This window comes from Anomaloglossus baeobatrachus, chromosome 6, assembly GCF_048569485.1.
Source record: "Anomaloglossus baeobatrachus isolate aAnoBae1 chromosome 6, aAnoBae1.hap1, whole genome shotgun sequence".
Lineage (NCBI taxonomy): Eukaryota > Metazoa > Chordata > Amphibia > Anura > Aromobatidae > Anomaloglossus > Anomaloglossus baeobatrachus.
The window spans coordinates 149,791,087-149,818,739 of NC_134358.1; the positions used below are offsets into that span (position 1 = coordinate 149,791,087).

The 27,653-nt window shown below is 47.3% G+C and overlaps 1 protein-coding gene across 3 annotated transcripts in view; it reads left to right on the top strand.

Moving 5' to 3' along the window:
* CCDC178 (coiled-coil domain containing 178) overlaps positions 1-27,653 on the top strand; it is a 705,487-nt gene that overhangs the window by 270,912 nt on the left and 406,922 nt on the right. For all 3 annotated transcript variants that reach the window (XM_075316358.1, XM_075316359.1, XM_075316357.1), the window contains exon 17: positions 2,483-2,642. In XM_075316358.1, the coding sequence (XP_075172473.1) occupies positions 2,483-2,642 (160 nt within the window). The remainder of the gene's footprint in view (positions 1-2,482; positions 2,643-27,653) is intronic.

Here is a 27,653-nt window from a genome sequence, read left to right on the forward strand (position 1 = left end):
AGATCAATCCCCCACTGACTCAGGGTCGGTAGATTGATCCCTGGTATCTGGCCAGATGTCGGTCCCCATATTAAGTCTATGGGGACCAGAATCTGGCGCAAAGGGGTAGGAGCAAGTGCTTCATACTTACCGAATCACCAGCACAGCTGTCACACTGCTCCCGCGGCCTCTCATTCTTCTTTCCGGATCGCTCATTAGGCTCATATATATTCACTGCTTTCCCCGCCCACCGGTGTCTGTGATTGGTTGCAGTCAGACAAGCCCCCACGCTAAGTGGCAGCATGTCTGAGGCTTCCAATCACAGACACTGGGTGGGATTATATCATACAGTAAATTAAATAAATAAATAAAAAATTGGCATAGGATCCCCCATTTTATGATACGAACACAGATAAAGCTCAACAGCTGGGGGCTAGTATTCTCAGGCTGGGGTTATCCATGGTTATTGCACTTCCCCCAGCCTAAAAATATCAGCCAGCTGCCGCCCGGAATTGCCCTATTCGTTAGATGTGACAGTCCCGGCACTTTACCCGGCTCTTCCCGATTGCCATGGTGCGGTGGCAATCGGGGTAATGAAGCAGTTTTTGGTAGACCACAGCAGCCACTAAGTCCTGGATTAGTAATGGTAGTCATCTATGAGACACCCCTCATAACTAATCTGTAAGTGAAAGTAAATATACACATACACCGAAAAAAAATCCTTTTGAAGTAAAAGACAAGAAAGCACCCTCTTTCACCACTTTATGAACCCCCAAACACCTCTGCAGGTCCGACGTAATCCACACGAGGTCCCACGATGCTTCCACCACTGCTACATCTGAAGCTCACAGTGAGCGCCATAGAACACGACTGCCCTCTGTGGGCTCCACGCAGCAACTGAAGTGAGTCACGCAATCAGTGGTGACATCACTCAAGTTAGCTGCGGCCATAGCTGGAGTCCTCCACCTGTGACTGCAAAGCACCTGAGTGACGTCACCGTGGCTCACTTCAGTTGCTGCGTGGAGCTCACAGTGGGCAGTCATGTTCTATGGAGCTCACTATGACCTTCATATGAAGTGTTTTTGCCGTGGGTGTATGTTTATTTATGCCAAAAACGGACATCTTTGTGGTCACCACAGAGATGCAGCGTGCGCACATAGACTTAAGCTTCATGCAGACATCAGTTTTTTGATGTACAAGAAAAACAGACCAGGTTTCATCAGTGATTTTCATCCCAGATTGGTCAGAGTTTATTTGTTTTTTTTCTGCTGGGGAAAAAAATAAAAGGTTTCTCATATCTATCAGATCATGAAAAGCAGACTGCACACAGATGGCGTGCAAATGTTGTACAATTCTTTCATGAACCCTTAAGGCTCCGTCACACACAGAGATAAATCTTTGGCAGATCTGTGGTTGCAGTGAAATCATGGACATATTGTTCCATTTGTACACAGCCACAAACCTGGCACTGATTGTCCACAATTTCATTGCAACCACAGATCTGCCGCAGATTTATCTCTGTGTGTGACAGGGCCTTTAGACTTGTAATGCTGATTTTGATTGGACACCTGGATCAATATCGGACATGTCTCAGCGATTTTACACAGACCACTCGATCTGATGAAAAAGGGAGACATGTGAACGGCTCCATAGATTATAAGGGTGCTTTACATGCTGCGACATTGCTAGTGATTGCTAGCAATGTCGTGCGCGATAGCACCCACCCCCGTCGTACGTGCGACATGTGGTGATCGCTGCCGTAGTGAACATTATCGCTACGGCAGCGGCACACGCACATACCTGGTCAGCGACGTCGCTGTGACCGCCGAACAATCCCTCTTTCAAGGGGGAGATGCGTTCGGCGTCACAGCGGCGTCACTAAGTGGCTGGCCAATAGCAGAGGAGGGGCGGAGATGAGCGGCCGGAACATGCCGCCCACCTCCTTCCTTCCTCATTGCCGGTGGACGCAGGTAAGGAGATATTCGTCGTTCCTGTGGTGTCACACACAGCGATGTGTGATGCCGCAGGAACGAGGAACAACCAGCGGCATGCAACAGCAACGAAATTTGGAAAAGGAGCGATGTGGCAACGATCAACGTTTTTTGCCGTTTTTCCGATTGTTGCTCGTCGCTCCTAGCTGTCATATGCTGCGATGTCGCTAACGGCGCCGAATGTGCGCCATAACCACCGTGACCCCGACGATATATCGTTAGCGATGTCGCAGCGTGTAACTGGACCTATAGGGTCAAATGCTATCTGTAAAAAACTTGGATAGCACTTGTACGAGAAAAACTGACATTTTATTGAGGCCCGACATAATATATATATATATATATATATATATATATATATATATATATATTAACACCACTGCTTATAGAATTACCTAATTTTTCTATGTTGCACTATTTGCTTTAAACAAACGAGTCATCTGGATAATGAAAACGTTTGAAAACTTTATTTCTATAGAATATTTATTGAATTGTATTTCTCTTTCAAAAAGGCAAAATTATAATCTGCTAGAGCTGAAGCTGAAGGATCTAGAAGACACATCTGAGCATCTGATCCAAGAAATAGAAATGTATACACAACGCATGAAGACAGAGGACGAGGAGAATAATTTACAGCTGCAGATAAGACGGAAGGTGCAGAACCAAAGTTCAGTAAGTTGTAAAATATTTTACATTAAAGCCTTATTCTGGCTCTCTGCGCTCAGTCTGGTTTGCCTTGGTATGTGGGCAGGAATTACCTGATAGAGAGAGAAGAGAGACTCAAGTTTACTTTGAATTTCTCAAAATATTCTGATTACTGTATTTTCTGGATTATAAAACGCACTTTTTCCCCCCAAACTGGCTTACCAAGGCAGCGGTACTGGAGCGGGGTCATAGGAGGCAGGGTCGGCGATACTGAGGGCTCGGAGGAGCAGTGGAGCGGCTCAGGAGGGTCACAGAACGGGGTATCTTGGCGACAGGTGCATTGGTCTGACTGCGGGCTTCATTGAATTGCCCACAGTTAACGTGATGGATTTCAAGAAAATGACCGCGTAGGCAGTGCGTGCGCAGATTGACGCGATGGACTTCAAGAAAATGTCTATGGAGTCCTATCTGCGCATGCGCCTCCTCCGTGGTCATTTTCTTGAAGTCCATCTCGTCAACCGCAGGCGATTCAATGGAGCCCGTAGTCAGATCAATGGCACCCGCCGCTGAGACAACCTGTCCTGTAACCCTCCTGAGTAGCTCCACTGCAGTGAGAACCCCCGCAGCCTGCGGGCAGATCAAAGGCACCCGCCGGCGCCACACCCCTGAAGCCCGCCATCAGGTCACTGGTGCCCGCCACTGCTGCAACTCCCCTAAACCCGCATTATCACCGACCCTCATGAGCTGAAATACCCCCTCCTCTGAGCCTCCTCCTCTGAGCATCGCTGACCCTGCCTCCTGTGACCTTCTTGAGCCGCTGCACCAGTGCTGCTCCCCCTGGTGAGTACTAGAATTAAGACGCACAAGGTTATAAGACAGACCCTCATTTTAAAATTGAAAATTATTTTTTCCTATTTTCTTCCTTTAAATATGGGATGCGTCTTATAACCCAGTATGTCTTATAAAACAAAAAATATGGTAAACAGAATCCAAATTTTTAGCAGCTTGATTTGCTTGAGTGCAGCAAAATGGCTTCCAGCTGCTCCTCCACTCACCCTCCGTTCTTCCGTCTCTGAATCCTAGGCCTCTGGCACATTTCACACTGACTAGGCCTCACACATATCCTGATTGGTAGCTGTTATCAGAACTGTGGGCTTTATGATGAAAATATTAATAAAAAATATATTGCTTATATGCAGATGATCAGTCAGAAATAAAAACCTGACAAGTAAACAGCCCCAGAGAAGATGTCAATGAGAACACCCGACAGCAAATGCAGGACTAAAGTGGCCATGTGAATGAGGCCTTAAAATGATCACATCTAAGATGTACATTTAATAAATGAATCATGAAACCATGAATCATATGAAACATATGAAACAGAATGCCATTACTGATTTTTTTGAGGATTGATTTTAAAAGGTAGAAGTATAGAATAAGGCAGGGGCCACATGGTGATGTGTCACAAGACAGCAATTCTCAGCTAAGACATCTGTGCAACTTGGCTGCAAGCTGCTATTGTGCGACTGTTTTAGAGCTGTAAAATAATAGGTAAATTGCTTGTCATGTAACTTACATTGAATTCTATGGCAAGTGAGTCACATCAGTGAAAAAATCCAACACATTTAGAAACAGTTGCGCCTCTGTGTCACAGTCGCAGACCTCGGTCCGACACTACAGGATATTGTCAGATGAAATGTCGAAACGTGATACCTAAATTTGCAAGTCACGAGCCACGTTGCCATGTAGCCCCATCCTAACGTTATTCCTTTCCTAGCTGTCTTTGTGCTCACTCACTTCTAGTTCACAAACAGAAAGGACAAATGTTTCTCCTGCTACACAGCCATCCACTATAATGTGCGGAATAAATAGTCTCTGTGCCCACCTGGTGGCCAGCAGTGGTAGTAAAGGGTATATAATATGGGATATGTGTGATATATATGATAATCTGAATATGGCTGTGTGCTAAAGCTGAGTGTTATGATTTCTGAACAGAAGCAGCACTAGTATAGGCTGAGAAATCACCTTAAAAATACATACAAGGAGCATTGCATGTATAATTGGGTGTATATAATCTGGGTAAAGACAAGGTAAGTGTCGTATTGTTATGTGGATTTACTAAAAGATTTTGGGAAAACTTGTACATTTTTTTTCTAAGAGGAGCAGATTCGTTTCATTGTTTGCACGTCGGTTTTTATACATTAGTGTTATCCTAATGTGCACTGATGTTCTTTAGGTTTTCTTATTGTTTAAACTGAACCTATTATCCAGATAATATCAGTCACACATTAGGCCGCAATAAACTTATATCAGATAAAGTACTATTGGTCAGTCAGTGGCTTTTTTAACTTTTTGCACACCCCTTTATAAATGCACATGACCTCTGCTGCTGTACACATTCAGTATATCAGATACAATGCCGTCAATCATTGGTTTTAACCTTTTGTACAGCTCTTTGACGACTCACATGGTCTCTGTCCATACCTTGTTATTGTGACTGTTGATCCTGGTGTGATGCTTTTGCTGTGGTCTGTTTTACAGACATAGGGTACGCTCACACGAGCGTATGAATCGGATGAGTGCAAGACAAGAAAATATTGCATTGCACTCGGACCAATGTTATTCAATGAGGGAGAGCAGATGGTCAGCTTTTTTCTAATCGAGATTGTGGATGAGAGAAAAGTCACAGCATGCTGCGATTGTCTGCGAGAGCCATGTCACCCACACCCATACAAGTCTATGGGTGCGAGTGAAACATCAGACTGCACTCAGATGATATCCGAGTGCAGTGCGATAATCGCATCAACTGATAATGGAGGAGATGGGGAGATTAGTCCCTCTCCTCCACAGCTGTGATCCGATCCCAGGGTTGGATCACAGTTGCAGGACACTCAACTCACGCTGGCAGCACAGCGGGAGCCGAAGGTCATTAGCATATTGTATTCCATGCACTTACAGTTAGGTCCAGAAATATTTGGACAGTGACACAATTTTCGCGAGTTGGGCTCTGCATGCCACCACATTGAATTTGAAATGAAATCTCTACAACAGAATTCAAGTGCAGATTGTAACGTTTAATTTGAAGGTTTGAACAAAAATATCCGATAGAAATTGTAGGAATTGTACACATTTCTTTACAAACACTCCACATTTTAGGAGGTCAAAAGTAATTGGACAAATAAACCAAACCCAAACAAAATATTTTTATTTTCAATATTTTGTTGCGAATCCTTTGGAGGCAATCACTGCCTTAAGTCTGGAACCCATGGACATCACCAAACGCTGGGTTTCCTCCTTCTTAATGCTTTGCCAGGCCTTTACAGCCGCAGCCTTCAGGTCTTGCTTGTTTGTGGGTCTTTCCGTCTTAAGTCTGGATTTGAGCAAGTGAAATGCATGCTCAATTGGGTTAAGATCTGGTGATTGACTTGGCCATTGCAGAATGTTCCACTTTTTTGCACTCATGAACTCCTGGGTAGCTTTGGCTGTATGCTTGGGGTCATTGTCCATCTGTACTATGAAGCGCCGTCCGATCAACTTTGCGGCATTTGGCTGAATCTGGGCTGAAAGTATATCCCGGTACACTTTAGAATTCATCCGGCTACTCTTGTCTGCTGTTATGTCATCAATAAACACAAGTGACCCAGTGAGATTGAAAGCCATGCATGCCCATGCCATCACGTTGCCTCCACCATGTTTTACAGAGGATGTGGTGTGCCTTGGATCATGTGGCATTCCCTTTCTTCTCCAAACTTTTTTCTTCCCATCATTCTGGTACAGGTTGATCTTTGTCTCATCTGTCCATAGAATACTTTTCCAGAACTGAGCTGGCTTCATGAGGTGTTTTTCAACAAATTTAACTCTGGCCTGTCTATTTTTGGAATTGATGAATGGTTTGCATCTAGATGTGAACCCTTTGTATTTACTTTCATGGAGTCTTCTCTTTACTGTTGACTTAGAGACAGATACACCTACTTCACTGAGAGTGTTCTGGACTTCAGTTGATGTTGTGAACGGGTTCTTCTTCACCAAAGAAAGTATGCGGCGATCATCCACCACTGTTGTCATCCGTGGACGCCCAGGCCTTTTTGAGTTCCCAAGCTCACCAGTCAATTCCTTTTTTCTCAGAATGTACCCGACTGTTGATTTTGCTACTCCAAGCATGTCTGCTATCTCTCTGATGGATTTTTTCTTTTTTTTCAGCCTCAGGATGTTCTGCTTCACCTCAATTGAGAGTTCCTTAGACCGCATGTTGTCTGGTCACAGCAACAACTTCCAAATGCAAAACCATACACATGTAATCAACCCCAGACCTTTTAACTACTTCATTGATTACAGGTTAACGAGGGAGACGCCTTCAGAGTTAATTGCAGCCCTTAGAGTCCCTTGTCCAATTACTTTTGGTCCCTTGAAAAAGAGGAGGCTATGCATTACAGAGCTATGATTCCTAAACCCTTTCTCCGATTTGGATGTGAAAACTCTCATATTGCAGCTGGGAGTGTGCACTTTCAGCCCATATTATATATATAATTGTATTTCTGAACATGTTTTTGTAAGCAGCTAAAATAACAAAACTTGTGTCACTGTCCAAATATTTCTGGCCCTGACTGTACATCGGATGCCATACCATCGTGTGAATCCAGCCATATAAAGAGAAACTACAGCGGCAGCCTCGCTCCTTCACGTCCTCTATTCTATGTTGTAAATTAGACTCGTGATTGAGGAGGCAGCTGGAAGAAAATGAAGATCAGTGGTGGACACATACAGAAAAGGGCCCCTGTTCAAAAACAGTATATGGGCCCTTTCCAGTCCAATAGTTCTGCTATGAAAGAAGCTTCTTGCTGCTTTGGAGGAGGTAATGGCTGCCTCACTTTTTGGGCCCCTGTGCGGCTGCACACGTTACACCAATGCTATGTCCGACCCTGACGAAGATACTGTTTTTCCTTTTATTCATATGTACAAGGTTTATTCCAAAATAATTATTGATAAGTAGAGATGGGTGAACCCAAACAGTAAAGTTTGGTGTTCATACTGAACACAGACTTTACAAAAGAAATCAATGTTTGGGTGCTTTATGTATGCAAACCACTTCCAAGCATTAATGTGCTGGAGTACGCTCAGTGCTCAGCCGTGTGCGAGCTGCTTGCAGTGTCTGAATGGCTCCCACTGAGGTAAAAACAGCGTTATCAAATGTAGTGTGCGCCACATAATAAAAAATCAATCCCCCCCTTTGGAAAGTGACCTGTTTATGGCTAGCTTCATGTGGGCGGAGACCCGAACTGCCCAATCAGTGACTTCCAATGGGGTTCAGGTCAAGTCCGGGTCCCGACCTGAACTTTTATCTGAAGTCTGGCTGATCACACAGAACCCAAAATTCAATGGGTCCACTCATTTCTAGTGATAAGTTTGATTTTAGTTGGGTAAAGAGTTAAATGGTTCCTACAAAAGAAATGTAAATTCTATTTACCGCATAGATACAGATTGACTTTTAGCATTTTGCAGCAACCTTTAGATGGATAATGAGTCTGACTGCAGAATCTGTAGTCAGGGAGGGCGGGCAGAAGCAGGAGGTTTAAATGACTGCTCAAACTAAGTTATTTTATTGGTGATACAAGTAAATTTGGAAATGTCATTGCGACAGGTTCCAATAATAAATGAAGTGTACGGTGTCAAAACAAATAGTCAAGAGGTAAGGTTGATTCTTTTGTGGTTAAAACAAAGATTTTATAGCTTTATAAGTGGTTTGAAATGTGTTTTGGAGAATTGGTTACTTTTGATGTACCAGCATATGACCAGGCACATCTTAACCTACTGCAATTTATTCATAATTGCACCTTCTATTTCTGACCCATGCGATTTAAATGAGGTGGAACTGTTATTTTAATGCTATTATTTCCATCCTCTCAATGCTATTATTTAGTCTTCATTTTGTTAATAATATGCCTGACACACGTTAGATTTTAATTTAGCCAGTGAACATTAATGCATTTTTACATTAAGGCTAAATACGATAGTATTAAATATTAGGAAAATATTTAGGATAGGGCGACGCACACATCAAAATGAATAGATTGAGCCATGTGACAACCATAATTCATTGGAATTCTTTTAGTTCAGCTCCATACTATTTTTCATGTAATAGCAAATACAGAGACGTTCTAGAATTAGTTGGATATTATTGTAATACTATTCTTTGTCTTACTTTGAATGCTCCTCTTATATAGTATAGCGCTAAATCCTATGGAAATAGATATTTTTAGAGCAATAACTAATATTAGTAATTATTAGAAAACAATAAAGCTCCAGAAGTACAATATATACACAGTGGCTGAAAAAATGGGGACATTAAAAAATTGCGCTCCCAGAATAAATAGAATTAGAATAACTAGGTTGTGTAACATATATACTTTTTTGTATTGCTGAGGCATTTCTTTATTAAAAACATTATCAACATTTAGTTATACAGTCCCTGACAGAGAAGTTCTGTCGCTTATCCATGTTATGTAAATAAAAGCTTATAACCTGACTTTAAATTCATCCATTGGTTTCATAAATTTCTCTTTTGAAAGCTGAAACCCTCCCAAATTTGGTTTAGGTTATGAAAATAAAGTTGCTGCAAAGCTGAAATATTGATCATTTAATGAACACAGAAAGGTCAGATTTTGGCAAGACAAAAGTTTTGTCGCCCACAGAAAGTAATGTGAAATTCAAACAAATAATTAAAGATATGTTGCATAACATTGGGGAATGAAGTTGTGGTGCTATTTGAGACATATTTAATATTTTGTGTGACTTCCATGAGCTTGAAGGACTGCATCCATGCGGTTCAACAATGATTCATACAATTTATTGATGAAGTCATCAGGAATAGCAAAGAATGCAGTCTTACATGCCTCCCAGAGTTCATCTAGATGCTTTGGTTTTGTCTTCCAAGCTTTCTCTTTCATCCTATCCCAAACATGCTCAATGATGTTCATGTCTGGTGACTGGGCTGGCCAGTCCTTGAGCACCTTGATCTTCTTTGCCAGGAGGAACTTTGTTGTAGAGTTGGATGTATGAGATGGAGCACCCTCCTGCTGCAGAATTTGACCCCTTTTATGATTGGGAATGTAAGAGGTAGCTAATACTTCTTGATATTTTAGGCTATTGATATTGCCTTCCATCTTGCAAATGTTTTGCACACCCACATACTAAATGTAACCCCAGACCATGATCTTTCCACCACCAAACTTAACTGTTTTCTGGATCCATACGGGCTCCAGTAGGTCTCCTGCAGTATTTGCGGCAGCTGTGGTGTAATTCAACTGAAGATTCATCAGAGAAATCCACCTTCTGCCACTTTTCCAGTGTCCATCTGTTTAGCAAGCTGTGGGACTTGACAAATGCCACACGTTTTTTTAATTGCCTTTTGTTTAGTGCTGGCTTCTGGGCATTGATTCGACCATGGAGGCCATTTCGAGACAGAATCCTACAAACTATTCTAGTTGACACAGAGACTTGAGGTGACCAGGCCTTTTGGAGCTCTGCTGCAATGGTGAGAGGCTGGCTTTGGATTTTCTAACCAACAAATGTTCCTCCTGAGTAGTTGTCTTGTGGAGTCTGACGAACCTGGGCTTGTGAAAAACATCTCCAGTCTCTTCAAATATTTTTTTAATTCTTTGTACTTGACGTTGAGACACATTAAAGGTGCCAGCCACCTCTGCAGTGGATCTGTTCTTCAGCCTCTTGATAATCAAGGCTTTGGTCGCAGGGTGGATTTTTGGCACGTTGTCAGAGGTTAAGTTGCAGTTCAACTGAAGGTCTGGGGTGCTGGGTTTCGTTATATACACACCCACTAATTAAGTGATCATTTAGTGAGCACAGGTCAGGATGTAAACTAGGATTGGGCGCATTATATGACAAGGCAACAAACGACAGAACTTCTGTCAGGGACTGTATAGGCCAATCCTTCTCTGCTGCAACCTCTACCAGTGTCCATTTCATTTACCACTTTGATCTCATGCTGTCTACTCTTGTGACTCCTACAGACAATCACATGCACTAAATAGTAACCAGTGTTGGAACCAAAAGTCCCAAGAATACTACTATAGACCTGTGAATAACTCCCAAAAGAAATGTAATAATAAATACCATAATTTTTGTTATATAAGATTCACCGGATTATAAAACACACCCCAAATTTAGAGAAAAAAAAAGGTAAAAATATGGGGTCCGTTTTATAATCAGGTGGTGTCTTACCGGGAAGGAGGGGCGGCAGCGGTGGTGCAGCGGGTGTCACAGGAGGCAGGGGCAGTGCTGGAGTACGGTGATGCTGCAGGTAGTGCAGTTGGGGGCACAGATACTCACTGCGGGCAGCGGCGCTGTCCTGGGGCTGTGGGTGCTGCTCACTGCTGGGGCAGTAGGTGCTGCCCTTTCCTGGAGTTGCTCTGTGCTGGGGCAGCGGGCACGTCTCTGTGCTGGGGCTCGCTGCGGGTACGGGTCATTCTGAAGATGTACATAATTCAAAGAAATGGTGGACGGACTCGGCGCTTGCGCAGATTGAGTTCACAGTATCGGCTCAACGACAAGCCAAGATCTCATCTGCGCATGTGCCACCTCTGGGCGCCATTTTCCTTAGGTCCACTGGTGGGTCATCGACAAGTTGGATGCGGCGCACGCACAGATGAGAGCATGAACCGAGAGCTCCATCTGCGCATGCGCCAACTCTGGGCGCCATTATTTGACGCCCTCACCGCCGACATCTTCAGAATGGCCTGTGCCTCACCGCCTGTCGCACAAAGCTGAGTTGCACAGAGCAAGACCGCCTGCCACACAGAGCAGCGCCTGCGGCACAGAATTGCCCCAGCCTCCTGTGACCCCTCTTCACCACCCTCCGGTAAGCTACATTTGGATTTTATGATGCACCCCTCATTTTCCTCCCAAATGTTTGGGAGGAAAAGTGTGTCTTATAATCTGAAAAATAGGGTAAGTCACAAAGGATATAACTATTTACACAGTTTATTAATTATAGTTTATTATATTCAGAAAAACTGCAAGACAAAAATGTTAAAAATCCCCATCCCATTAACCACACAAAAAAGGAAAAGGCACGGGACACCTGAATCAAAAGGCTCTTAATAAAGTGCAATAGTGTAGCCGTAACAGCACCCACTAACTTGCGCTATCATAAGTGTACCAATGGATGGACCACGCTGCCCAGTACCCCAATGCAAGTTTTATCTGTGGCTTCGTCAGGGGGTGACCTCCTATTGCACTTTATTGGGAGCCTTGATTTAGGTGTTCCGTGGTGTAATACTTTTTGAACTATTATCCAATATTGTATTTTCCTTGTTCAGCGTTCTCTCAGGCTATTACTGTATGAATTCATGTTGTGACTCTTTGTATGCACAGACACGATAACCTTCTTATATTGAGATTCATATGTATTAATTATGTCTTTTTTGCCATTGTGTGATATACCAGTGACCACACTGCTTTTTTTTTATTTTACTGGGTTGTTTAACATTTTTTCTTTCAGTTTTTGGGTATATAGTGAATTGGGATTACTGCAATTTGTAAATATTAATATCCTTTGTGATTTATTAACACATTTCTCTTAGGCTGTGATTCATAGATCTCTAATCACTGTCACAAGCATTGATAACTGTATGTGTGACACTAGACTAGATTAGCTGTGCTGGGCTGTGTAGTAGACCCCATAGCAGACAGCACAGGGGCCAAGGACTGCGAAGGGTTAATATGCTGGAAAATGTTACCAAATGATCATATAAATATGGTGGATGTGCTGTGATTGGTTTGGTGATATGAGGGAGGGGGGGGGGAAAGGGGTATAAAACTTAGTGGGATACAGGTTCCCTCTAACCCCTGGATTGTGGTTCAACACCCTCCCTTCCTTTATTTTTTGGTATTTCACTCCATACTTGGTTCTGAGGTATGTCGCTGTCACAGCCGTCGGGATGTTTGGGCCCTGAGAGAGTCACATGCTGACTGCCTTGTGCAGTGACCAGGTATGGGGAAGGAAGATGTGGTTGGTGGAGGTCAGGGTGGGCCGCTCTGTGTATGGAGAACAGCGGCTGTAACTGCGCCTCTTGTACTGACTGACAGCCGCTCAGTATTAAAACGAGTCAGTGCAGGGGGCGTGATTACAGCCGCTGTTCTCCATACACAGAGCGGTGACTGAACCCACACCGTCGCCGCCTCCATGACTGAAATCCACATGCTACCTGGAGAAATAAACTTAATTTTCCTGCTGGCAGCGGGTGTTCAATGTGCAGACGTCAGGCAGGTTCCAAACACTAGTAACCTGCGGATTTAACCCATATCTGCAGGTTAAGGCTAGGGCCCCACTTTGCTTTTTACCTGCTTTTTTGCTGCTTTTTCAACTGCAGCGTTTAATGCCAAAATGGATGTGTTCTGCTTTTCAAGCAAAGTCTATGGGAATTTGGTTTTCTTGAACCCACTATGCAGTTCAAAAAGGTGCTTTTTTTGTTGCAGAACTTTGGTCAAAAACTCAGCTTTGTAGTTCAAAACCCAAATGGCAAAAACAATTCACATGTCAGTTGTTTTTGCCATTTGAGTTTTGAACTGCAAAGCTGAGTTTTTGACCAAAGTTCTGCAACAAAAAAGCACCTTTTTGAACTGCATAGTGCGGACAAGAAACCCAAATTCCCATAGACTTTGCTTGAAAAGCAGAACACAACCATTTTGGCATTAAACTCTGCAGTTGAAAAAGCAGCAAAAAAGCAGGTAAAAAGCAAAGTGGGGCCCTATCCTAATAGCGTTTCTACACTTGATAGGTTTCCTTTAATAACTGACAACCATAAAGAAGTTATGGCCCCACAAATAAAAGAATTTGAATGTTTATATTGGGGGAATTGCAGATACATTTAATGAATTGGATATCAATGATTATATACAAGAATATGTGACTCTCTGTCAGTGGCTACATGCAGCTATAGTAAATACATAGTGCTCAAACCACTCAATAAAACTAGCACATGAAATCAAAGAGCACAACAAGGAAAATAGAAAAGATGCAAATTCAGCTCAAGATGATCAAGCATGAATGTGAAGAGATTTCTTTCTTCTTTCATTGTGCAGTTGGGGTCATTAGTGAGTCCTCAGACTGTGCAGGATAGTGGCGGACTTGGGGAGAAATCAAATTCAAAGAGAACCCAGCAGTTTCAAGAAATGTCTTCACTGACAACTGTTTAGCAAAAAGTAAAATACAATGTAATATATGCAATTTTTTTATTATTATTTTTTGTTTTCTTTTTCTTTTTATTATAGGCAAGTTTTGGTGGAGGATACAGTATTTTTGTAAGTGCTCATTTACAAGTGCTCATTTACAAAATAAACTCATGGACCCTGATTATGATAGCACATGGAGTCCCCAGGGGTCTGTATGACAGACTTAAGCATGCCCTATACTTAGTACCTGTGACATGAGGCGCAGTGTGCAATGATTCTTTTAGGATCCTGGATTCATAAGTAATAAAATATGCATTTGGGTTCCTATGTATAAAAGACTTGTGGAATACAATCTGTTCGTCAATCTTAAAAAATCTTCAATTTTGTAATATAAGTCCATTAGCTTTTTAAAAATAGTGTAAAATTGTCTCATCTGGATCCTCTGAAAATTGTGGAGCCGGAGAAGCAGGGGGGCAAATATATAAAGGGAAGCTATCATCAGAAAAATTCTTATTGATTAATTCAGGTTTTCTTATGAAATGCATTTTTTTATTTTGGCATTGTATTTTATTTCATTTTATTTTTTCCTTGTCACAATGGAAATCTTGCAATTTGTACATGGACCACCGGGGTTGTTTCACACTAAGGCTACATGCACACGCTGCAGTTTTAACTGCACCCAAAGTGCAACCAAAACTGCACCTTGTCACAGAGAGCCTGGAAATGTAAAAAAAAATGCGTGTAATGATGGTGCATTTTTGCTGTGTTTTTGTTAATGCATAAGGAGAAACAAAAAATGATAGGATAGGATAATTGATAGATATAGCTAGAATAGATGGCTAGATAGAAAAAAGTTACAACATATAGAATAGATAATAAGAAAAAACAGAATAGATAGAAAGAAATAACAGAATAGCTTGAGAGAGGAATAGCTATCTTGGCCTGCTGTTTTTTTTTTTTATTTTTTGGGGGTAAAAAAATGATGTGGGGTCCCCCCCAGTTTTCATACCCAGAACAGGAACAGCAGCAGCTGCAGGCTGCAACCCTCAGCTGTCTGCTGTACCTTGGCTGGTTATGAACAATAGAGGGGATTCTATGTTGTTTTTTTTTAAATGACGTTGTGTCCCCCCATTTTTCTAAAACCAGCCAAGGTACAGCAGACAACTGGGGACTGATATTATTAGGGTGGGAGGTGCTGGAATCATCGTGGGACCTCGTGTGGATTACGTCAAACCTACAGGGGTGTTATTGGGGTTAATAAAGTGGTGAAAGAGGGTGCTTTTTTGTCTTTTATTTCAAATAATGGGGTTTGTGTTTATTTACTTTCACTTACAGATTAATTATAGACAGACGCCTGCCATGACTAATCTGGGACTTAATTGCAGCTATGGGCTGCCGTTAACTCCTTATTACCCTGATTGCCACCACACCAAGGCAATCGGGAAGAGATGGGACTGTGCCGGGACTGTCGCATCTAATGGATGCAGCAATTCCGGGAGGCTGCTAGATGATATTTTTTAGACTGGGGAGAGCTTAATAACCATAGGCCTCCCCAGTCTGAAAATACCAGACAATACCAGCCACCAGATGTGGGGCTTTATCTTGGCTGGTTATCAAAATTGGGGGAACTGGATGCCATATTTTTAAAATAATTTATTTATTTTACTGTTTCATATAGACCTGCCCACCGGCGTCTGTGAGTGGTTGCAGTCAGATATCTTTTAGTCAGCATGGGGGCGCATCTGACTACAATCAATCACAGACGCCGGAGGTTGTGGGAAGCAGTGAATATGTATGAGCCTAATGAGCAGCCTGGGAAGAAGAATGAGAGGTCGCGGGAGCAGTGTGACAGCTGTGCCGGAGATTGATGAGTATGAAACACTTAGAAAGAGAGAGAATGTCAAGCAATGGGCGTGGTGAGCGTGTTCAGACCACGTGGTCTGACGCACAATGAGAAGACACCTAAACAACACCACAGACAAGGGGGGAACACCGGGGACAAAATAACAATGGTGCCACTTCTCTGATTGCTATTTCCATCCTCCTTCCCTGCTCCATGTGGATGATGCCTCGTACGTTATCCACACAGTGTCCTCCCTTGCGCTCCGGCGCAGGCGCACTTCTCTCTGCCCTGCCGAAGGCAGAGGAAAGCATTGTAGTGTGCATACGCAGGTGTTCTGTGGCCTTTCCCCTCACCTGCACATTATAGTACTTTGTTCTGCCCTCAGCAGGGCAGAGAGAAGTGCGCGTGCGCAGGAGCGTGATGGTGGACACTGTGTGGATGATATAGGATGTATCATCCACACAAAGCAGGAAAGGAGGATCGCAAGAAGAGAGGAGGCGCCGGATCAAGACCAGCAATGCCCATCGGACTGGACCGCCCAGCAGGTGAGTATAATAAAAGATCTTTTTATGCTATACAGATCAACTTGGGGACTTATAATACAATATTCTGGAATGCTGTATATAAAGGCTTACTGGTGGTAGCCACAGTTTATATGGGAAATACCTGGTGACAGGTTCTCTCTAAATACTTAGTGCGTTAGGCTGAGAGGCATTTCCGAGGTAGAGTGCACTAGTCTTTAAGAGGTGGTGAGTGCGCGCGCTTGTGCACTAAGTGTGCTGACTGGAGGCCTGCGTAGCGTGTGCAGGCCCTGTAAGCAGAGAGACGTGGCGGGGACCGGAGCTAGAACAGCTGGTTGGCCAGGGTGGTGAGTGCGTTGATTCCCTGCCACGTGGAAAGCAAAGGACGCCGACGTTACAGTAGCTCAGTGGAATATGTTCAATGCATGGCAGAAATTACTAATTAGGCATAATGTTAACAGGCATTTTAATACCATTCATATAGAACATCTCAAGGATAGACACCAGTAATAGCAGGGGTCAGGGGTCAATCAAAATCTTTGTAGTGAAATTGATCTGCCCTATGCCATGGTCCACTCACTGTCTGGGAAGTGAAGATTGTATAAGAAGGGGGAGGGAGAAGGGCAAAGAAGAAAGTTAGAAACACACTGAAAGATACTATATATTTAATGTATTTATTTATTTACAAAAATCTAACTACAAAGTTAATGTCAATTTCCCATCTCTCTTTAAATGGAATCTGACAGCAGATTCACACTGCCTGAACCGTGGGTAACATGAAGCAGGGTCGTTTATTACAGCCATGCAGTTTATATTCTGAAACACCATAGATCTCCAGAGAAAATATATTTTGAAAAGCCGTCTGGTGACTATGTGTCTTGGATGACTAGTTCAAGAGGCATATTCACATACACTGTGATTAAGGGCTGCTTCTCACTTGCGAGTTTCTCGCAGTAGAGCAATGCGAGAAAAACTCGCATTGGAATCGGACACGTTAGTCAATGATTCAGCTCGCCTTTGCGATTTTTTTCTCAGTCCAAATTGGACTGAGAAAAAAATCGCAGCATGCTGCTTTTTTGCGCGTTTCTACTGCGAGTCTCTCCAATGCAAGTTTATGGGAGCGTGTAAATAATCGGATGTCACGGGACGGCACTCACACCATCCTAGTGACATCAGATTTTCTAAATACTTTTCTCGCATGTTTCCTAAAACACTGGAAACGAGTGATGTCTCACAATGTCTGTTGATCACTATTCTCTGTCAGTCGGTCTCTCCCTCTCAGTCTCTATTCTCTCTCTGTCGGTCTGTCACTATCTCTGTCCCTCTTTCACAGTTTGTCGGTCATTTTCCCCTCCTCTCTCATACTCACCGTTCCCCGATCCTCGGCGCGGCGCTGCACGGCATTCACACTGCTCCGGCGGCTTTTACTATTTTGAAAAAGCCGGCCGCTCATTAAACAATCTCGTATTCCCTGCTTTCCCCGCCCACAGGCGCCTATGATTGGTTGCAGTGAGACACGCCCCCACACTGAGTGACAGGTGTCTCACTGCACCCAATCACAGCAGCTGGTGGGCGTGTCTATACTGTGCAGTGAAATAAATAATTAAATAATTAAAAAAAACGGCGTGCGGTCCTCCCAATTTTAATACCAGCCAGATAAAGCCATACGGCTGAAGGCTGGTATTCTCAGGATGGTGAACTCCACGTTATGGGGAGACCCCCCAGCCTAACATCAGTCAGCAGCCGCCCAGAATTGCCGCATACATTAGATGCGACAGTTCTGGGACTGTACCCGGCTCTTCCCGATTTTCCCTGGTGCATTGGCAAATCGGGGTAATAAGGAGTTAATGGCAGCCCATAGCTGCCACTAAATCCTAGATTAATCATGTCAGGCGTCTCCCCGAGATACCTTCCATGATTAATCTGTAAGTTACAGTAAATAAACACACACACACCTGAAAAAATCATTTATTAGTAATAAAAAACACTAACAAATTCCCTGGTTCACCAATTTAATAAGCCCCAAAAAGCCCTCCATGTCCGGCGTAATCCAGGATGGTCCAGCGTTGCTTCCAGCTCTGCTGCATGAAGGTGACCGGAGCTGCAGAATACACCGCTGCTCCTGTCACCTCGACGCAGCAACTGAGGTGAGTATCGCGATCAGCTGAGCTGTCACTGAGGTTACCCGCTGTCACTGGATACAGCGGTGGCCGCGGGTAACCTCAGTGACAGCTCAGCTGATCGCGCGGCTGTCTTCAGTTACCGCGTGGAGGTGACAGGAGCGGCAGTGTCTTCTGCAGCTCCGGTCACCTTCATGCAGCAGAGCTGGAAGCGATGCTGGACCATCCTGGATTACGCTGGACATGGAGGGCTTTTTGGGGCTTATTAAATTGGTGAACCAGAGAATTTGTTAGTGTTTTTTTATTTCTAATAAATGATTTTTTCAGGGGTGTGTTTATTTACTGTAACTTACAGATTAATCATGGAAGGTATCTCGTGGAGACACCTGACATGATTAATCTAGGATTTAGTGGCAGCTATGGGCTGCCATTAACTCCTTATTACCCCGATTTGCCAACGCACCAGGGCAAATCGGGAAGAGCCGGGTACAGTCCCAGAACTGTCGCATCTAATGTATGCGGCAATTCTGGGCGGCTGCTGACTGATATTGTTAGGCTGAGAGGCTCCCCATAACGTGGAGCTCCCCATCCTGAGAATACCAGCCTTAAGTCGTATGGCTGGTATTAAAATTGGGGGGACTGCACGCCGTTTTTTTTAATTATTTATTTCACTGCACAGTATAGACACGCCCACCGGCTGCTGTGATTGGGTGCACCTGTCACTCAGCGTGGGGGCGTGTCTCACTGCAACCAATCATAGGCGCCTGTGGGTGGGGAAAGCAGGGAATACGAGATTGTTTAATGAGCGGCTGGCTTTTTCAAAATAGTATAAGCCGCCGGAGCAGTGTGAATGTCGTGCAGCGCCGCGCCGGAGATCGTGGATCGGTGAGTATGAGAGAGGGCTGCTAACTTCAGTCACTCAGGGGATTAGCGGTCACCGGTGAGCCCTTCACAGGTGACCGCTAATCAGGACGCGGCACAGACAGAGCCGCAGCATGACAATGAAGTCGGGTGAAGTTCACCCGAGTTCATTCTGATCGTGCGGCTCTGTCTGTGTCTGCTGTCATCTGCCATTCAGCTCTGCTACATGGCTGTCTGTGTCTGCTGTCAGCGGCCATGTAGCAGAGCTGAATGGCAGATGACATAGTAAAAAATACGCATTACACACGCATTACACACGCATTACACACACTAGTAAAATCATTAATTTATTCAGAAAAAGCATTGCACTTGCGTTGCACTCGGACCTAACGTGAACTAAAATCAGCCGAGTTTTTTTCAGCCCAGTCGGACCGATTTTACTCGCATAGATGTGTTTCCAGCCTAAGGCATACATTAATTCCTCTATTGCTCCATGTGTAAAAAATGTGAGGTACACTTAGTTAAAAAAATGTAATGAAAAAATATATAAGCCATCAAACCATGGTGACAAGGTGACCTCATGGATGGACCATGTGCCAATCTGGTCTGAAATAGACTGGGAAAGAGATAGGTTGCAGCTTAGCTCTAAATAAAACCTGTCTGGGAAAGAGGAGTGGATTAGGGCTCACGACCAAGGAGGAGAACACACCCAAATGTACATAAAACATGGAGAGGTAAATTAAAAGATGTAGGATCCATCCATAAGGCCATCTGATCATGGTAGGATGTCTTATATACTTTTAATAAAAAAAAAAAAGTAAACTAAGTGTCGCGGGCGGGGAGGAGGGTGTCAACGCTGCGCTCTCCCACAGCTCGGGTCCGGCCGCCGCTGCTCTGCGGCTACTGCTGCTCGGTGGCTCGAGCGATAGGCCAGATCCCGGGGACTCGAGCGGCGCTCCTCGCCCGTGAGTGAAAGGGGTGATTTGTTGGTGGGGGATTTGATTAATGTCCGTGACGCCACCCACGGTTGTGGTGATTGTGTGGACACCACCACTGCTCTGTCTGGGGAACCCAGGAGTGGTGGTATGGAGCAGCTAGATGTTGGTTTGCCCCTCCGTGGGTAGGGGTTTGGTGGTCCCGGGGCCCGATGACGGGGGGTTAGGGTGGTGGACAGGCGGGTTATGGGGCCTGTGGAGGTGCAGGGATGCAGGGGCAGCGTTGTGCCGCACGGCACGGAGGTACTCACTCAGCCCAAGGATGATGACACAGTTCACGGTAAACAAACGGCTTGTTGGACGGGTTCCTCGGACGGCTGCGGTGTAGATGTTCCCTGCAAGTTAGCGGTGACTGTCTCTTCCCTGCACCTAGAAACGGTTGTTGGTAGCGATGGATTCCCACCGGTAACCCGCTCCCCAGCTTGGATATGAGCCGGAGGAGCCCCTCTCTTGCCCGCAGGCGCTGGCCCTGGGAAACTGGTGCCTTGGCGGTGGCGGTGTCTCCCCTTCACGGTTGGACTGTTGCCTTCAATCGGGACTTTGCTGCTGGGAGACCCGGAGGTCCCCTTCACTGACGGATTTGGCAAATTACGGCGATTCCTAGCCTTGCCGGGATCCGAAAGGCCCCTGCCAATGGTGCTGGCTTCTCTTTGTATACCGCTCCGGTACCGCCGGGCCACCACCCGTCCACGGGCCTTTCGGCAACCTCCGATCAGCCTCTCCTGCAGACGGTCACCGCCGTCTGCCAACCTTGCTGTCTCAGTCCGGGGCACACACCCGGACCAACTTCAGGCTCTGTTGCTGTCACTTTCCTTCACTTCCACTCCTGTCACTTGCTCCTCTACCACTTCCTTCTACTCTCCAACTTCACTGTTTACTCCTTCACTTCCCCTAGCTTACTGCTGGTTTTCCCGCCTCCAGGACTGTGAACTCATCGGTGGGCGGAGCCAACCGCCTGGCCCACCCCCTGGTGTGAAGATCAGCCCCTGGAGGAGGGCAACAAGGATTTGTGTTCTGACCTTGGTGTGCCTGCAGGGAATGTGGGGTGTGTGGTGGTGTCATGACCTGTGACCCCTGGCTTGCCCAGGGCGTCACATTCCCCCTTAGCAAAACGCAGACCGTCCTCGGGCTGCCCGTCCAACACCGGTTTTATTTTCCCTTTTTTTTTTTTCTGAAAAGATAAAAACGGTAACACATACAGTTATACTAACATCATCCCACAACGGGAGGCACTTTTCTTAAACGTTACTAACGGTTTTAACGGTTGCGGCTGCCGCTCTCTCCCACCCAAGTAACCTGGCCCTGATGCTGCCCCTAAGAAACAGGCAGCACCCCTTGACCCCAGTCCTGAACCAAGTTACCCGAGCGGGATCTGTCCTCCCCCTCCAGAGGGTAGCCGCCGGTTCCGGTGGTCGCTGGGCCCCAGCCTGCTCTACTGCGGGCCCTCCCTCCAACCTGCCTCTCCGGAGGCGGTACGGTGGCAGTTGCAACAAAACACATTATTTACAAGCCACTAACGTTTGTGGTTGCCCTGCAAGTTCACGGGCTTGTCCATAGGAGTTCCTATGCAAAACATTTTAAACGATCCCCACGGGGACAACGGTGCCGGCAACGGCCGGTTACAAATCACGGATGCAGACAATCAGGTTACTGTTCGGTAATTATTTTCATTTTCTCAAACTTTAAAACTTTTAAACAAACACACACACTTCTAAAGAACGGTTTCCCTGTACCTAAGTGGGGGTCTACCTAGGTTGGGACGAGTGGACCTCCGGGGTCCGGTGTCAGTGGTGGCAGGCAGCGGGGGAGAGGGAACAATCAGTTCCTCTTCCCTGCTAATGTGTGGGGCAGGCGGAGGCATAGGGGAGTTGGGCACAGGTTCATCCCTGGGCACTGGCACTGGCTCTGGCTCACGGTTGACCACCTCCATCACTTCTTCATCCACGGGTTGTGGGAACAGTATCACTGGAAGAATCACCGCGCCGTTCTGTGTAGGCCAGTCCGCTGGGAAGTCACCCATCACGGTGTGGATTACCTCTTTTGCCTTCTCTGCTGGTGGAGGAACCGGTACTTCAGCCATTGTCCTCAACGCTGGCGGGCACCTTTTCAGATGGTCCCGGGAAACCGTAGCTAAAGTGCCCCCTTGGTCACGACCGATTTGGTAAGCCTTCCCATCTTCCCATCCTGTGGGCTGTATGATGTATGGGGTTTGTTCCCACTGATCATCCAGCTTGTGGGTTCTCCTCTTCCGTTTCAGCACTACATCTCCAGGCTGGAAAGGGCCAGCAGACGCCTTCTGATTGAAGCGCCGCTCTTGTTGTTCTCGACTCCGACTTAAGTTCTTCTCCACATATTCTTGAATCTGTTGGTACTGAACCCTCCGCCGGGTGTCCCATTCAGCCGTCGAGGGGAGTGTCTCTGGTGCTTCCAGTCCCATTTCCAGATCCACCGGCAGTCGGCCGGGGCGAGCCCTCATCAGATATGCTGGGGTGCACTTCGTTGAGCTGGATGGTATATTGTTGTATATATCGACCAAGTCAGGCAGCTTCTCCGGCCACAGGTTCCGCTCCTCTAGCGGCAACGTCTTGAGGAGGCCAAGGACCAAATGGTTCATCTTCTCACACATACCGTTGGTTTGGGCATGGTAAGGCGTGGTCCGGATCTTCTTGCAGCCGTACAGCTGACAGAACTCATGGAACACCTCTGCTTCAAAGGCTGGGCCTTGGTCAGTGAGCACCTTCTCAGGGTATCCATGTGGTCGACAGAAGTAAGCTTGGAACGCTCTAGTGGCGGTACGGCCAGTTAGGTCCTTGACCGGGACAACCACCATGAATCTTGAATAATGATCCACTATGATGAGAGCATAAGTGTACCCACTTCGGCTGGGGGTGAGCTTCACATGGTCCAGGGCGACCAGCTCCAGCGGTTGATGTGTAACGATGCAGGGGTACCTTCTGGCTGGCCTCGTCCTTCCTTCTCAGTGTACACGGGCCACACTCTCGGCACCAGGCCTCCACAGACTCCCGCATCCCACTCCAATAGAACCGCTCCCTCAGCAGCATTTCCAATTTCTTCCATCCAAAGTGTCCGGCACCATCATGGTACACTTGTAGAATGGTGGGCACATTAGCTTGGGGAATCACCAACTGGTGGATTTTCTCATGAGTCTTCGGGTTAACCAGCTCGCGGTACAACTTCCCTTGGTGTAGATACAGCTGGGTCCATTCCTTCCACAGGCGTTGTGCTTCAGCTGGGGTGGCAGGGTCTATTCCAGCAGCGCCTTGCTCCACCAGAGTTTTGACTAGGTGGACAGCGGGCGCCTGGTTTTGAGCTTCCTGCCACTCCTGGCTGGGTAGTGGATCCAGGTTCACCCGTTGTTGGTGGACATGTACCTTCTCAGTTGGTGGCTGATGAAATGCAGGCAACTCAATCTCTTCGAGGTCATCATCCTCGCACCCTTCTTCTGATAAGTGGGGCATCCGAGAGAGTGCATCAGCATTAACGTTGGAACGACCAGCCCTGTATTTAATTGTGAAGTCGTAGTTGGCTAGCCTGGCCACCCACCGCTGTTCCAACGCACCCAATTTGGCCGTGTCTAGATGGGTTAACGGATTGTTATCCGTGAAAGCGGTGAATTTTGCTGCGGCCAATTAATGGCGGAACCGCTCGGTGATAGCCCACACCAGTGCCAGGAGCTCCAGCTTGAAAGAGCTGTAATTTTCAGGGTTCCTTTCAGTCGGTCGAAGTTTTCGGCTAGCATAGGCAATCACTTTTTCCTTCCCATCCTGGACCTGGGACAAGACGGCCCCCAAGCCCACATTGCTGGCATCGGTGTAGAGGATGAATGGGTGGCTATAATCAGGATAAGCCAGGATCTCTTCCCCGGTCAAAGCCGCTTTCAGCTGACGGAAAGATTCCTCATGCCTCTCCTCCCACACCAGTGGGGCGCCGATGGGTCTACCACCCTTGGTCTGTCCCACGAGGAGGTCTTGCATGGGGGCAGCCATCTTCGTGTATCCCTTGATGAAGCGATGGTAGTACCCCACCAGACCCAGGAACTGCCTTACTTCCCTCACGGTAGTTGGCCTCGGCCAATCTTGGATGGCAGTGACCTTCTCGGGGTCGGGGGCGACACCTTCTGCTCCCACCACATGCCCCAGATACTGCACCTTGGGTCTCAGCAGATGACACTTGGAAGGCTTCAACTTCATCCCATACTTGGCAAGGGACGCGAACACCTCGGCTAGGTGTTCCAGATGGGCTTCATACGTCTGTGAATACACAATTACATCATCCAAATACAACAGGACGGTTTCAAAATTCAAGTGCCCCAAACAGCACTCCATCAGCCGTTGGAAGGTACCCGGGGCATTGCACAGCCCAAACGGCATACTGTTGAATTCACAGAGTCCCATAGGGGTGGTAAAGGCAGTTTTCTCTCGGTCTTCGGGCGCTACGGCCACCTGCCAGTACCCACTGGTGAGGTCAAGAGTGGAGAAGTAGTTGGCAGTTCTCAGCGCGGACAAGGACTCCTCAATACGGGGCAGAGGGTAGGCATCCTTATGTGTTATCTGGTTAATCTTCCGGTAATCCACACACATCCGCATGGTTCCGTCTTTCTTCTTAACCAGTACCAACGGGGCGGCCCAGGGACTACAGCTGTCCCTGATAACCCCTGCCTCCCTCATATTCCTCAACATGTCTTTGGCGCACTGGTAGTGGGCAGGGGGAATGGGCCTGTACCTCTCCTTGATAGGGGGGTGTTCACCGGTAGGGATATGATGTTGGACCCCTTTAATCTGACCAAAGTCTAGGGGATGTTTGCTAAAAACTTGCTCATACCCCTTCTTTGTGATGTGTAGGGGTTTCATCAGTGCCCACGTGTAACTGTTGGTGCCACCCTTCTAACTCTCCTTGGGGCGGGTGAGTGTTGGCAGTGGGTAGTGAGACTGGGGGAGCTGCGTCATGGATAGTGTGGGGATCTAAGGTGAGCAACTTGGCAAGTGTAGCATACCGGGGAAGCCTGACTTCTTCCTCCCCACAGTTCAGCACCCTCACGGGCACCCTCCCCTTTTTTACATCTACCACCCCTCGGGCGGCCATTACTGTGGGCCAGTGTTCAGAGGGCATGGGCTCTATCATGGCAGGGTAGTCATGCCCCTGAGGCCCTACTGCTGCGCTACACCAAATCATCATCTCACTCTTGGGGGGCACAGTCAACAGGGCGGCATCCATCACTCTCACTCTACCAATCTCCCCTCCTGTTGATTTTACATGCTGGCGGTACATCAAGGCTCGGATCTCACGCTGCACAGCTCTCTGTCGGCTCCCCGCCGCCGTGGCGGCCAGCTGCTGCAGTAGGGCCAATACATCACTCATACAGTGTTCCATCACATTGGTTCCCAGCACTATCTTCGGGTTATGATTATTGGGTTCATTCATGATCACAATCATACCCTGGTGTTGCAGTTCAGCTTGCCCCACTGTCATGGCCACTTGTTTGTACCCCACTTGGGTCAATGGGAGTCCATTAGCAGCAATTAGTGTTATACTAGTATCTGGGGGAGCCAGCTCGTCTGTCCCCCAATACCGTTGGTACAATGTGTATGGTATGGTGGTTACCTGCGATCCAGTGTCCAAGAGAGCCATCACCGGTACGCCGTCCACAGCTACAGGGATGATGGGCCGGGCCCCGATATACCGGTCCCGCCAGTCTGGGGGGCCACGGGGTTCTACTCCTGAGGATTGGCCCGTGGCCCCAGGGGTTGCTCGTTTAACGGGCACTGTCGGAAGTAATGGCCAGGCTTGCTGCACTTGTAGCAGGTTGAAGACCTGTTCCGCGAGTTGTTAGCACCTCTCCGCTGCATCCAGGGAACATCCTCAGGACTGCCGGTGAGCTGTATCTTGGCTGGAGGCTGGGATCTGGTCAGAGGTTGGAGTGTGGCGAGAATCTTGGCGAGGTCTCCATCCATGCGATGGACCTGGGCAGCCAATTCTTCCACCGTGCTGCTTGGAGCTGAAGGTACTGGAGAGGCTGGAAGGGCAGGGGCCACCACGACGGGGGCCGTCTCAACTGGCCACGGGGCTGGTTCCACAACTTCCGAAGCTGGGGGTTGCAGAGCTTTAATGGCCCGTTCTTTTAACACTGCAAAGTCCACGTCAGGGTGTTCTAGGGCCCACAGCCAGAGTTGTTTGTGGTCCTCAGAGGCTCTCATCCCCTGCACAAATTGCTCTACTAACATTTTGTTGCTGTCCGCCTCATTGATGGTGTCCACCCGCTTCAGTGTGCGGAGGGCGGTTTGCAGACGTAAAGCGTAGTCCCGAATGCTTTCCACGGACCGTTGCCGGCATTGGTAAAACTGCATCCTCAGCTCAGCTTCGGTACGGGTCTCAAAAGCAGTCTGTAGTTTCTCAAAGATGGTGGCTACAGAGAACCGGTCCCCCTCGGCCCAGGTCTCCGCCTCCTGCTCAGCTGCGCCGGTTAGCTGGCCCAGCACTACCGCTGCACGTTGCTTATCAGTCAGGGGGTATAATTCCAGGAGAGGGTTAAGCTTTTTCCGGAAAACCTGTAACGCATCAGGCTTCCCGTCGTACTGCGGTAGCCAGGTCGCTCCGGGCACATAGGGCAAGGAGAACGGCATTACCTGAGCGAGAGCTGGGGCCGCGGCACCTCCCGCCAGCGCGGCCGGGACCTGGGCAGGCCCATTCCCATCCACGGGCGCCGCTGCGGCTGCGACCGCCGCTCCTCCAGCAGCTCCGTCGGGCGCAGACATCTTGTTTCCGTCCCCCTTAGCCTCTTTCCGGCTCCTCCTCTATCGGGGCGGGGTTTTGGCCTTCGCGCCTCCACTACTCGAGAAGACGCTCGAGCGGGGACTTTTCGCGCCAAAGATGGCGGCTTCTGAAATTTTCTGGCCGGACACCTCCGGCGGTAACAAGGCGCTCCTCTACCAGACGGCAGAGCGGTAAGATCCTGTTCGTGACGCCAAGTTGTCGCGGGCGGGGAGGAGGCTGTTAACGCTGCGCTCTCCCACAGCTCGGGTCCGGCCGCCGCTGCTCTGTGGCTACTGCTGCTCGGTGGCTTGAGCGATAGGCCGGATCCCGGGGACTCGAGTGGCGCTCCTCGCCCGTGAGTGAAAGGGGTGATTTGTTGGTGGGGGATTTGATTAATGTCCGTGACGCCACCCACGGTTGTGGTGATTGTGTGGACACCACCGCTGCTCTGTCTGGGGATCCCGGGAGTGGTGGTATGGAGCAGCTAGATGTTGGTTTGCCCCTCCGTGGGTAGGGGTTTGGTGGTCCCGGGGCCCGATGACAGGGGGTTAGGGTGGTGGACAGGCGGGTTATGGGGCCTGTGGAGGTGCAGGGACGCAGGGGCAGCGCTGTGCCGCACGGCACGGAGGTACTCACTCAGCCCAAGGATGATGACACAGTTCACGGTAAACAAACGGCTGGTTGGACGGGTCCCTCGGACGGCTGCGGTGTAGATGTTCCCTGCAAGTTAGCGGTGACTG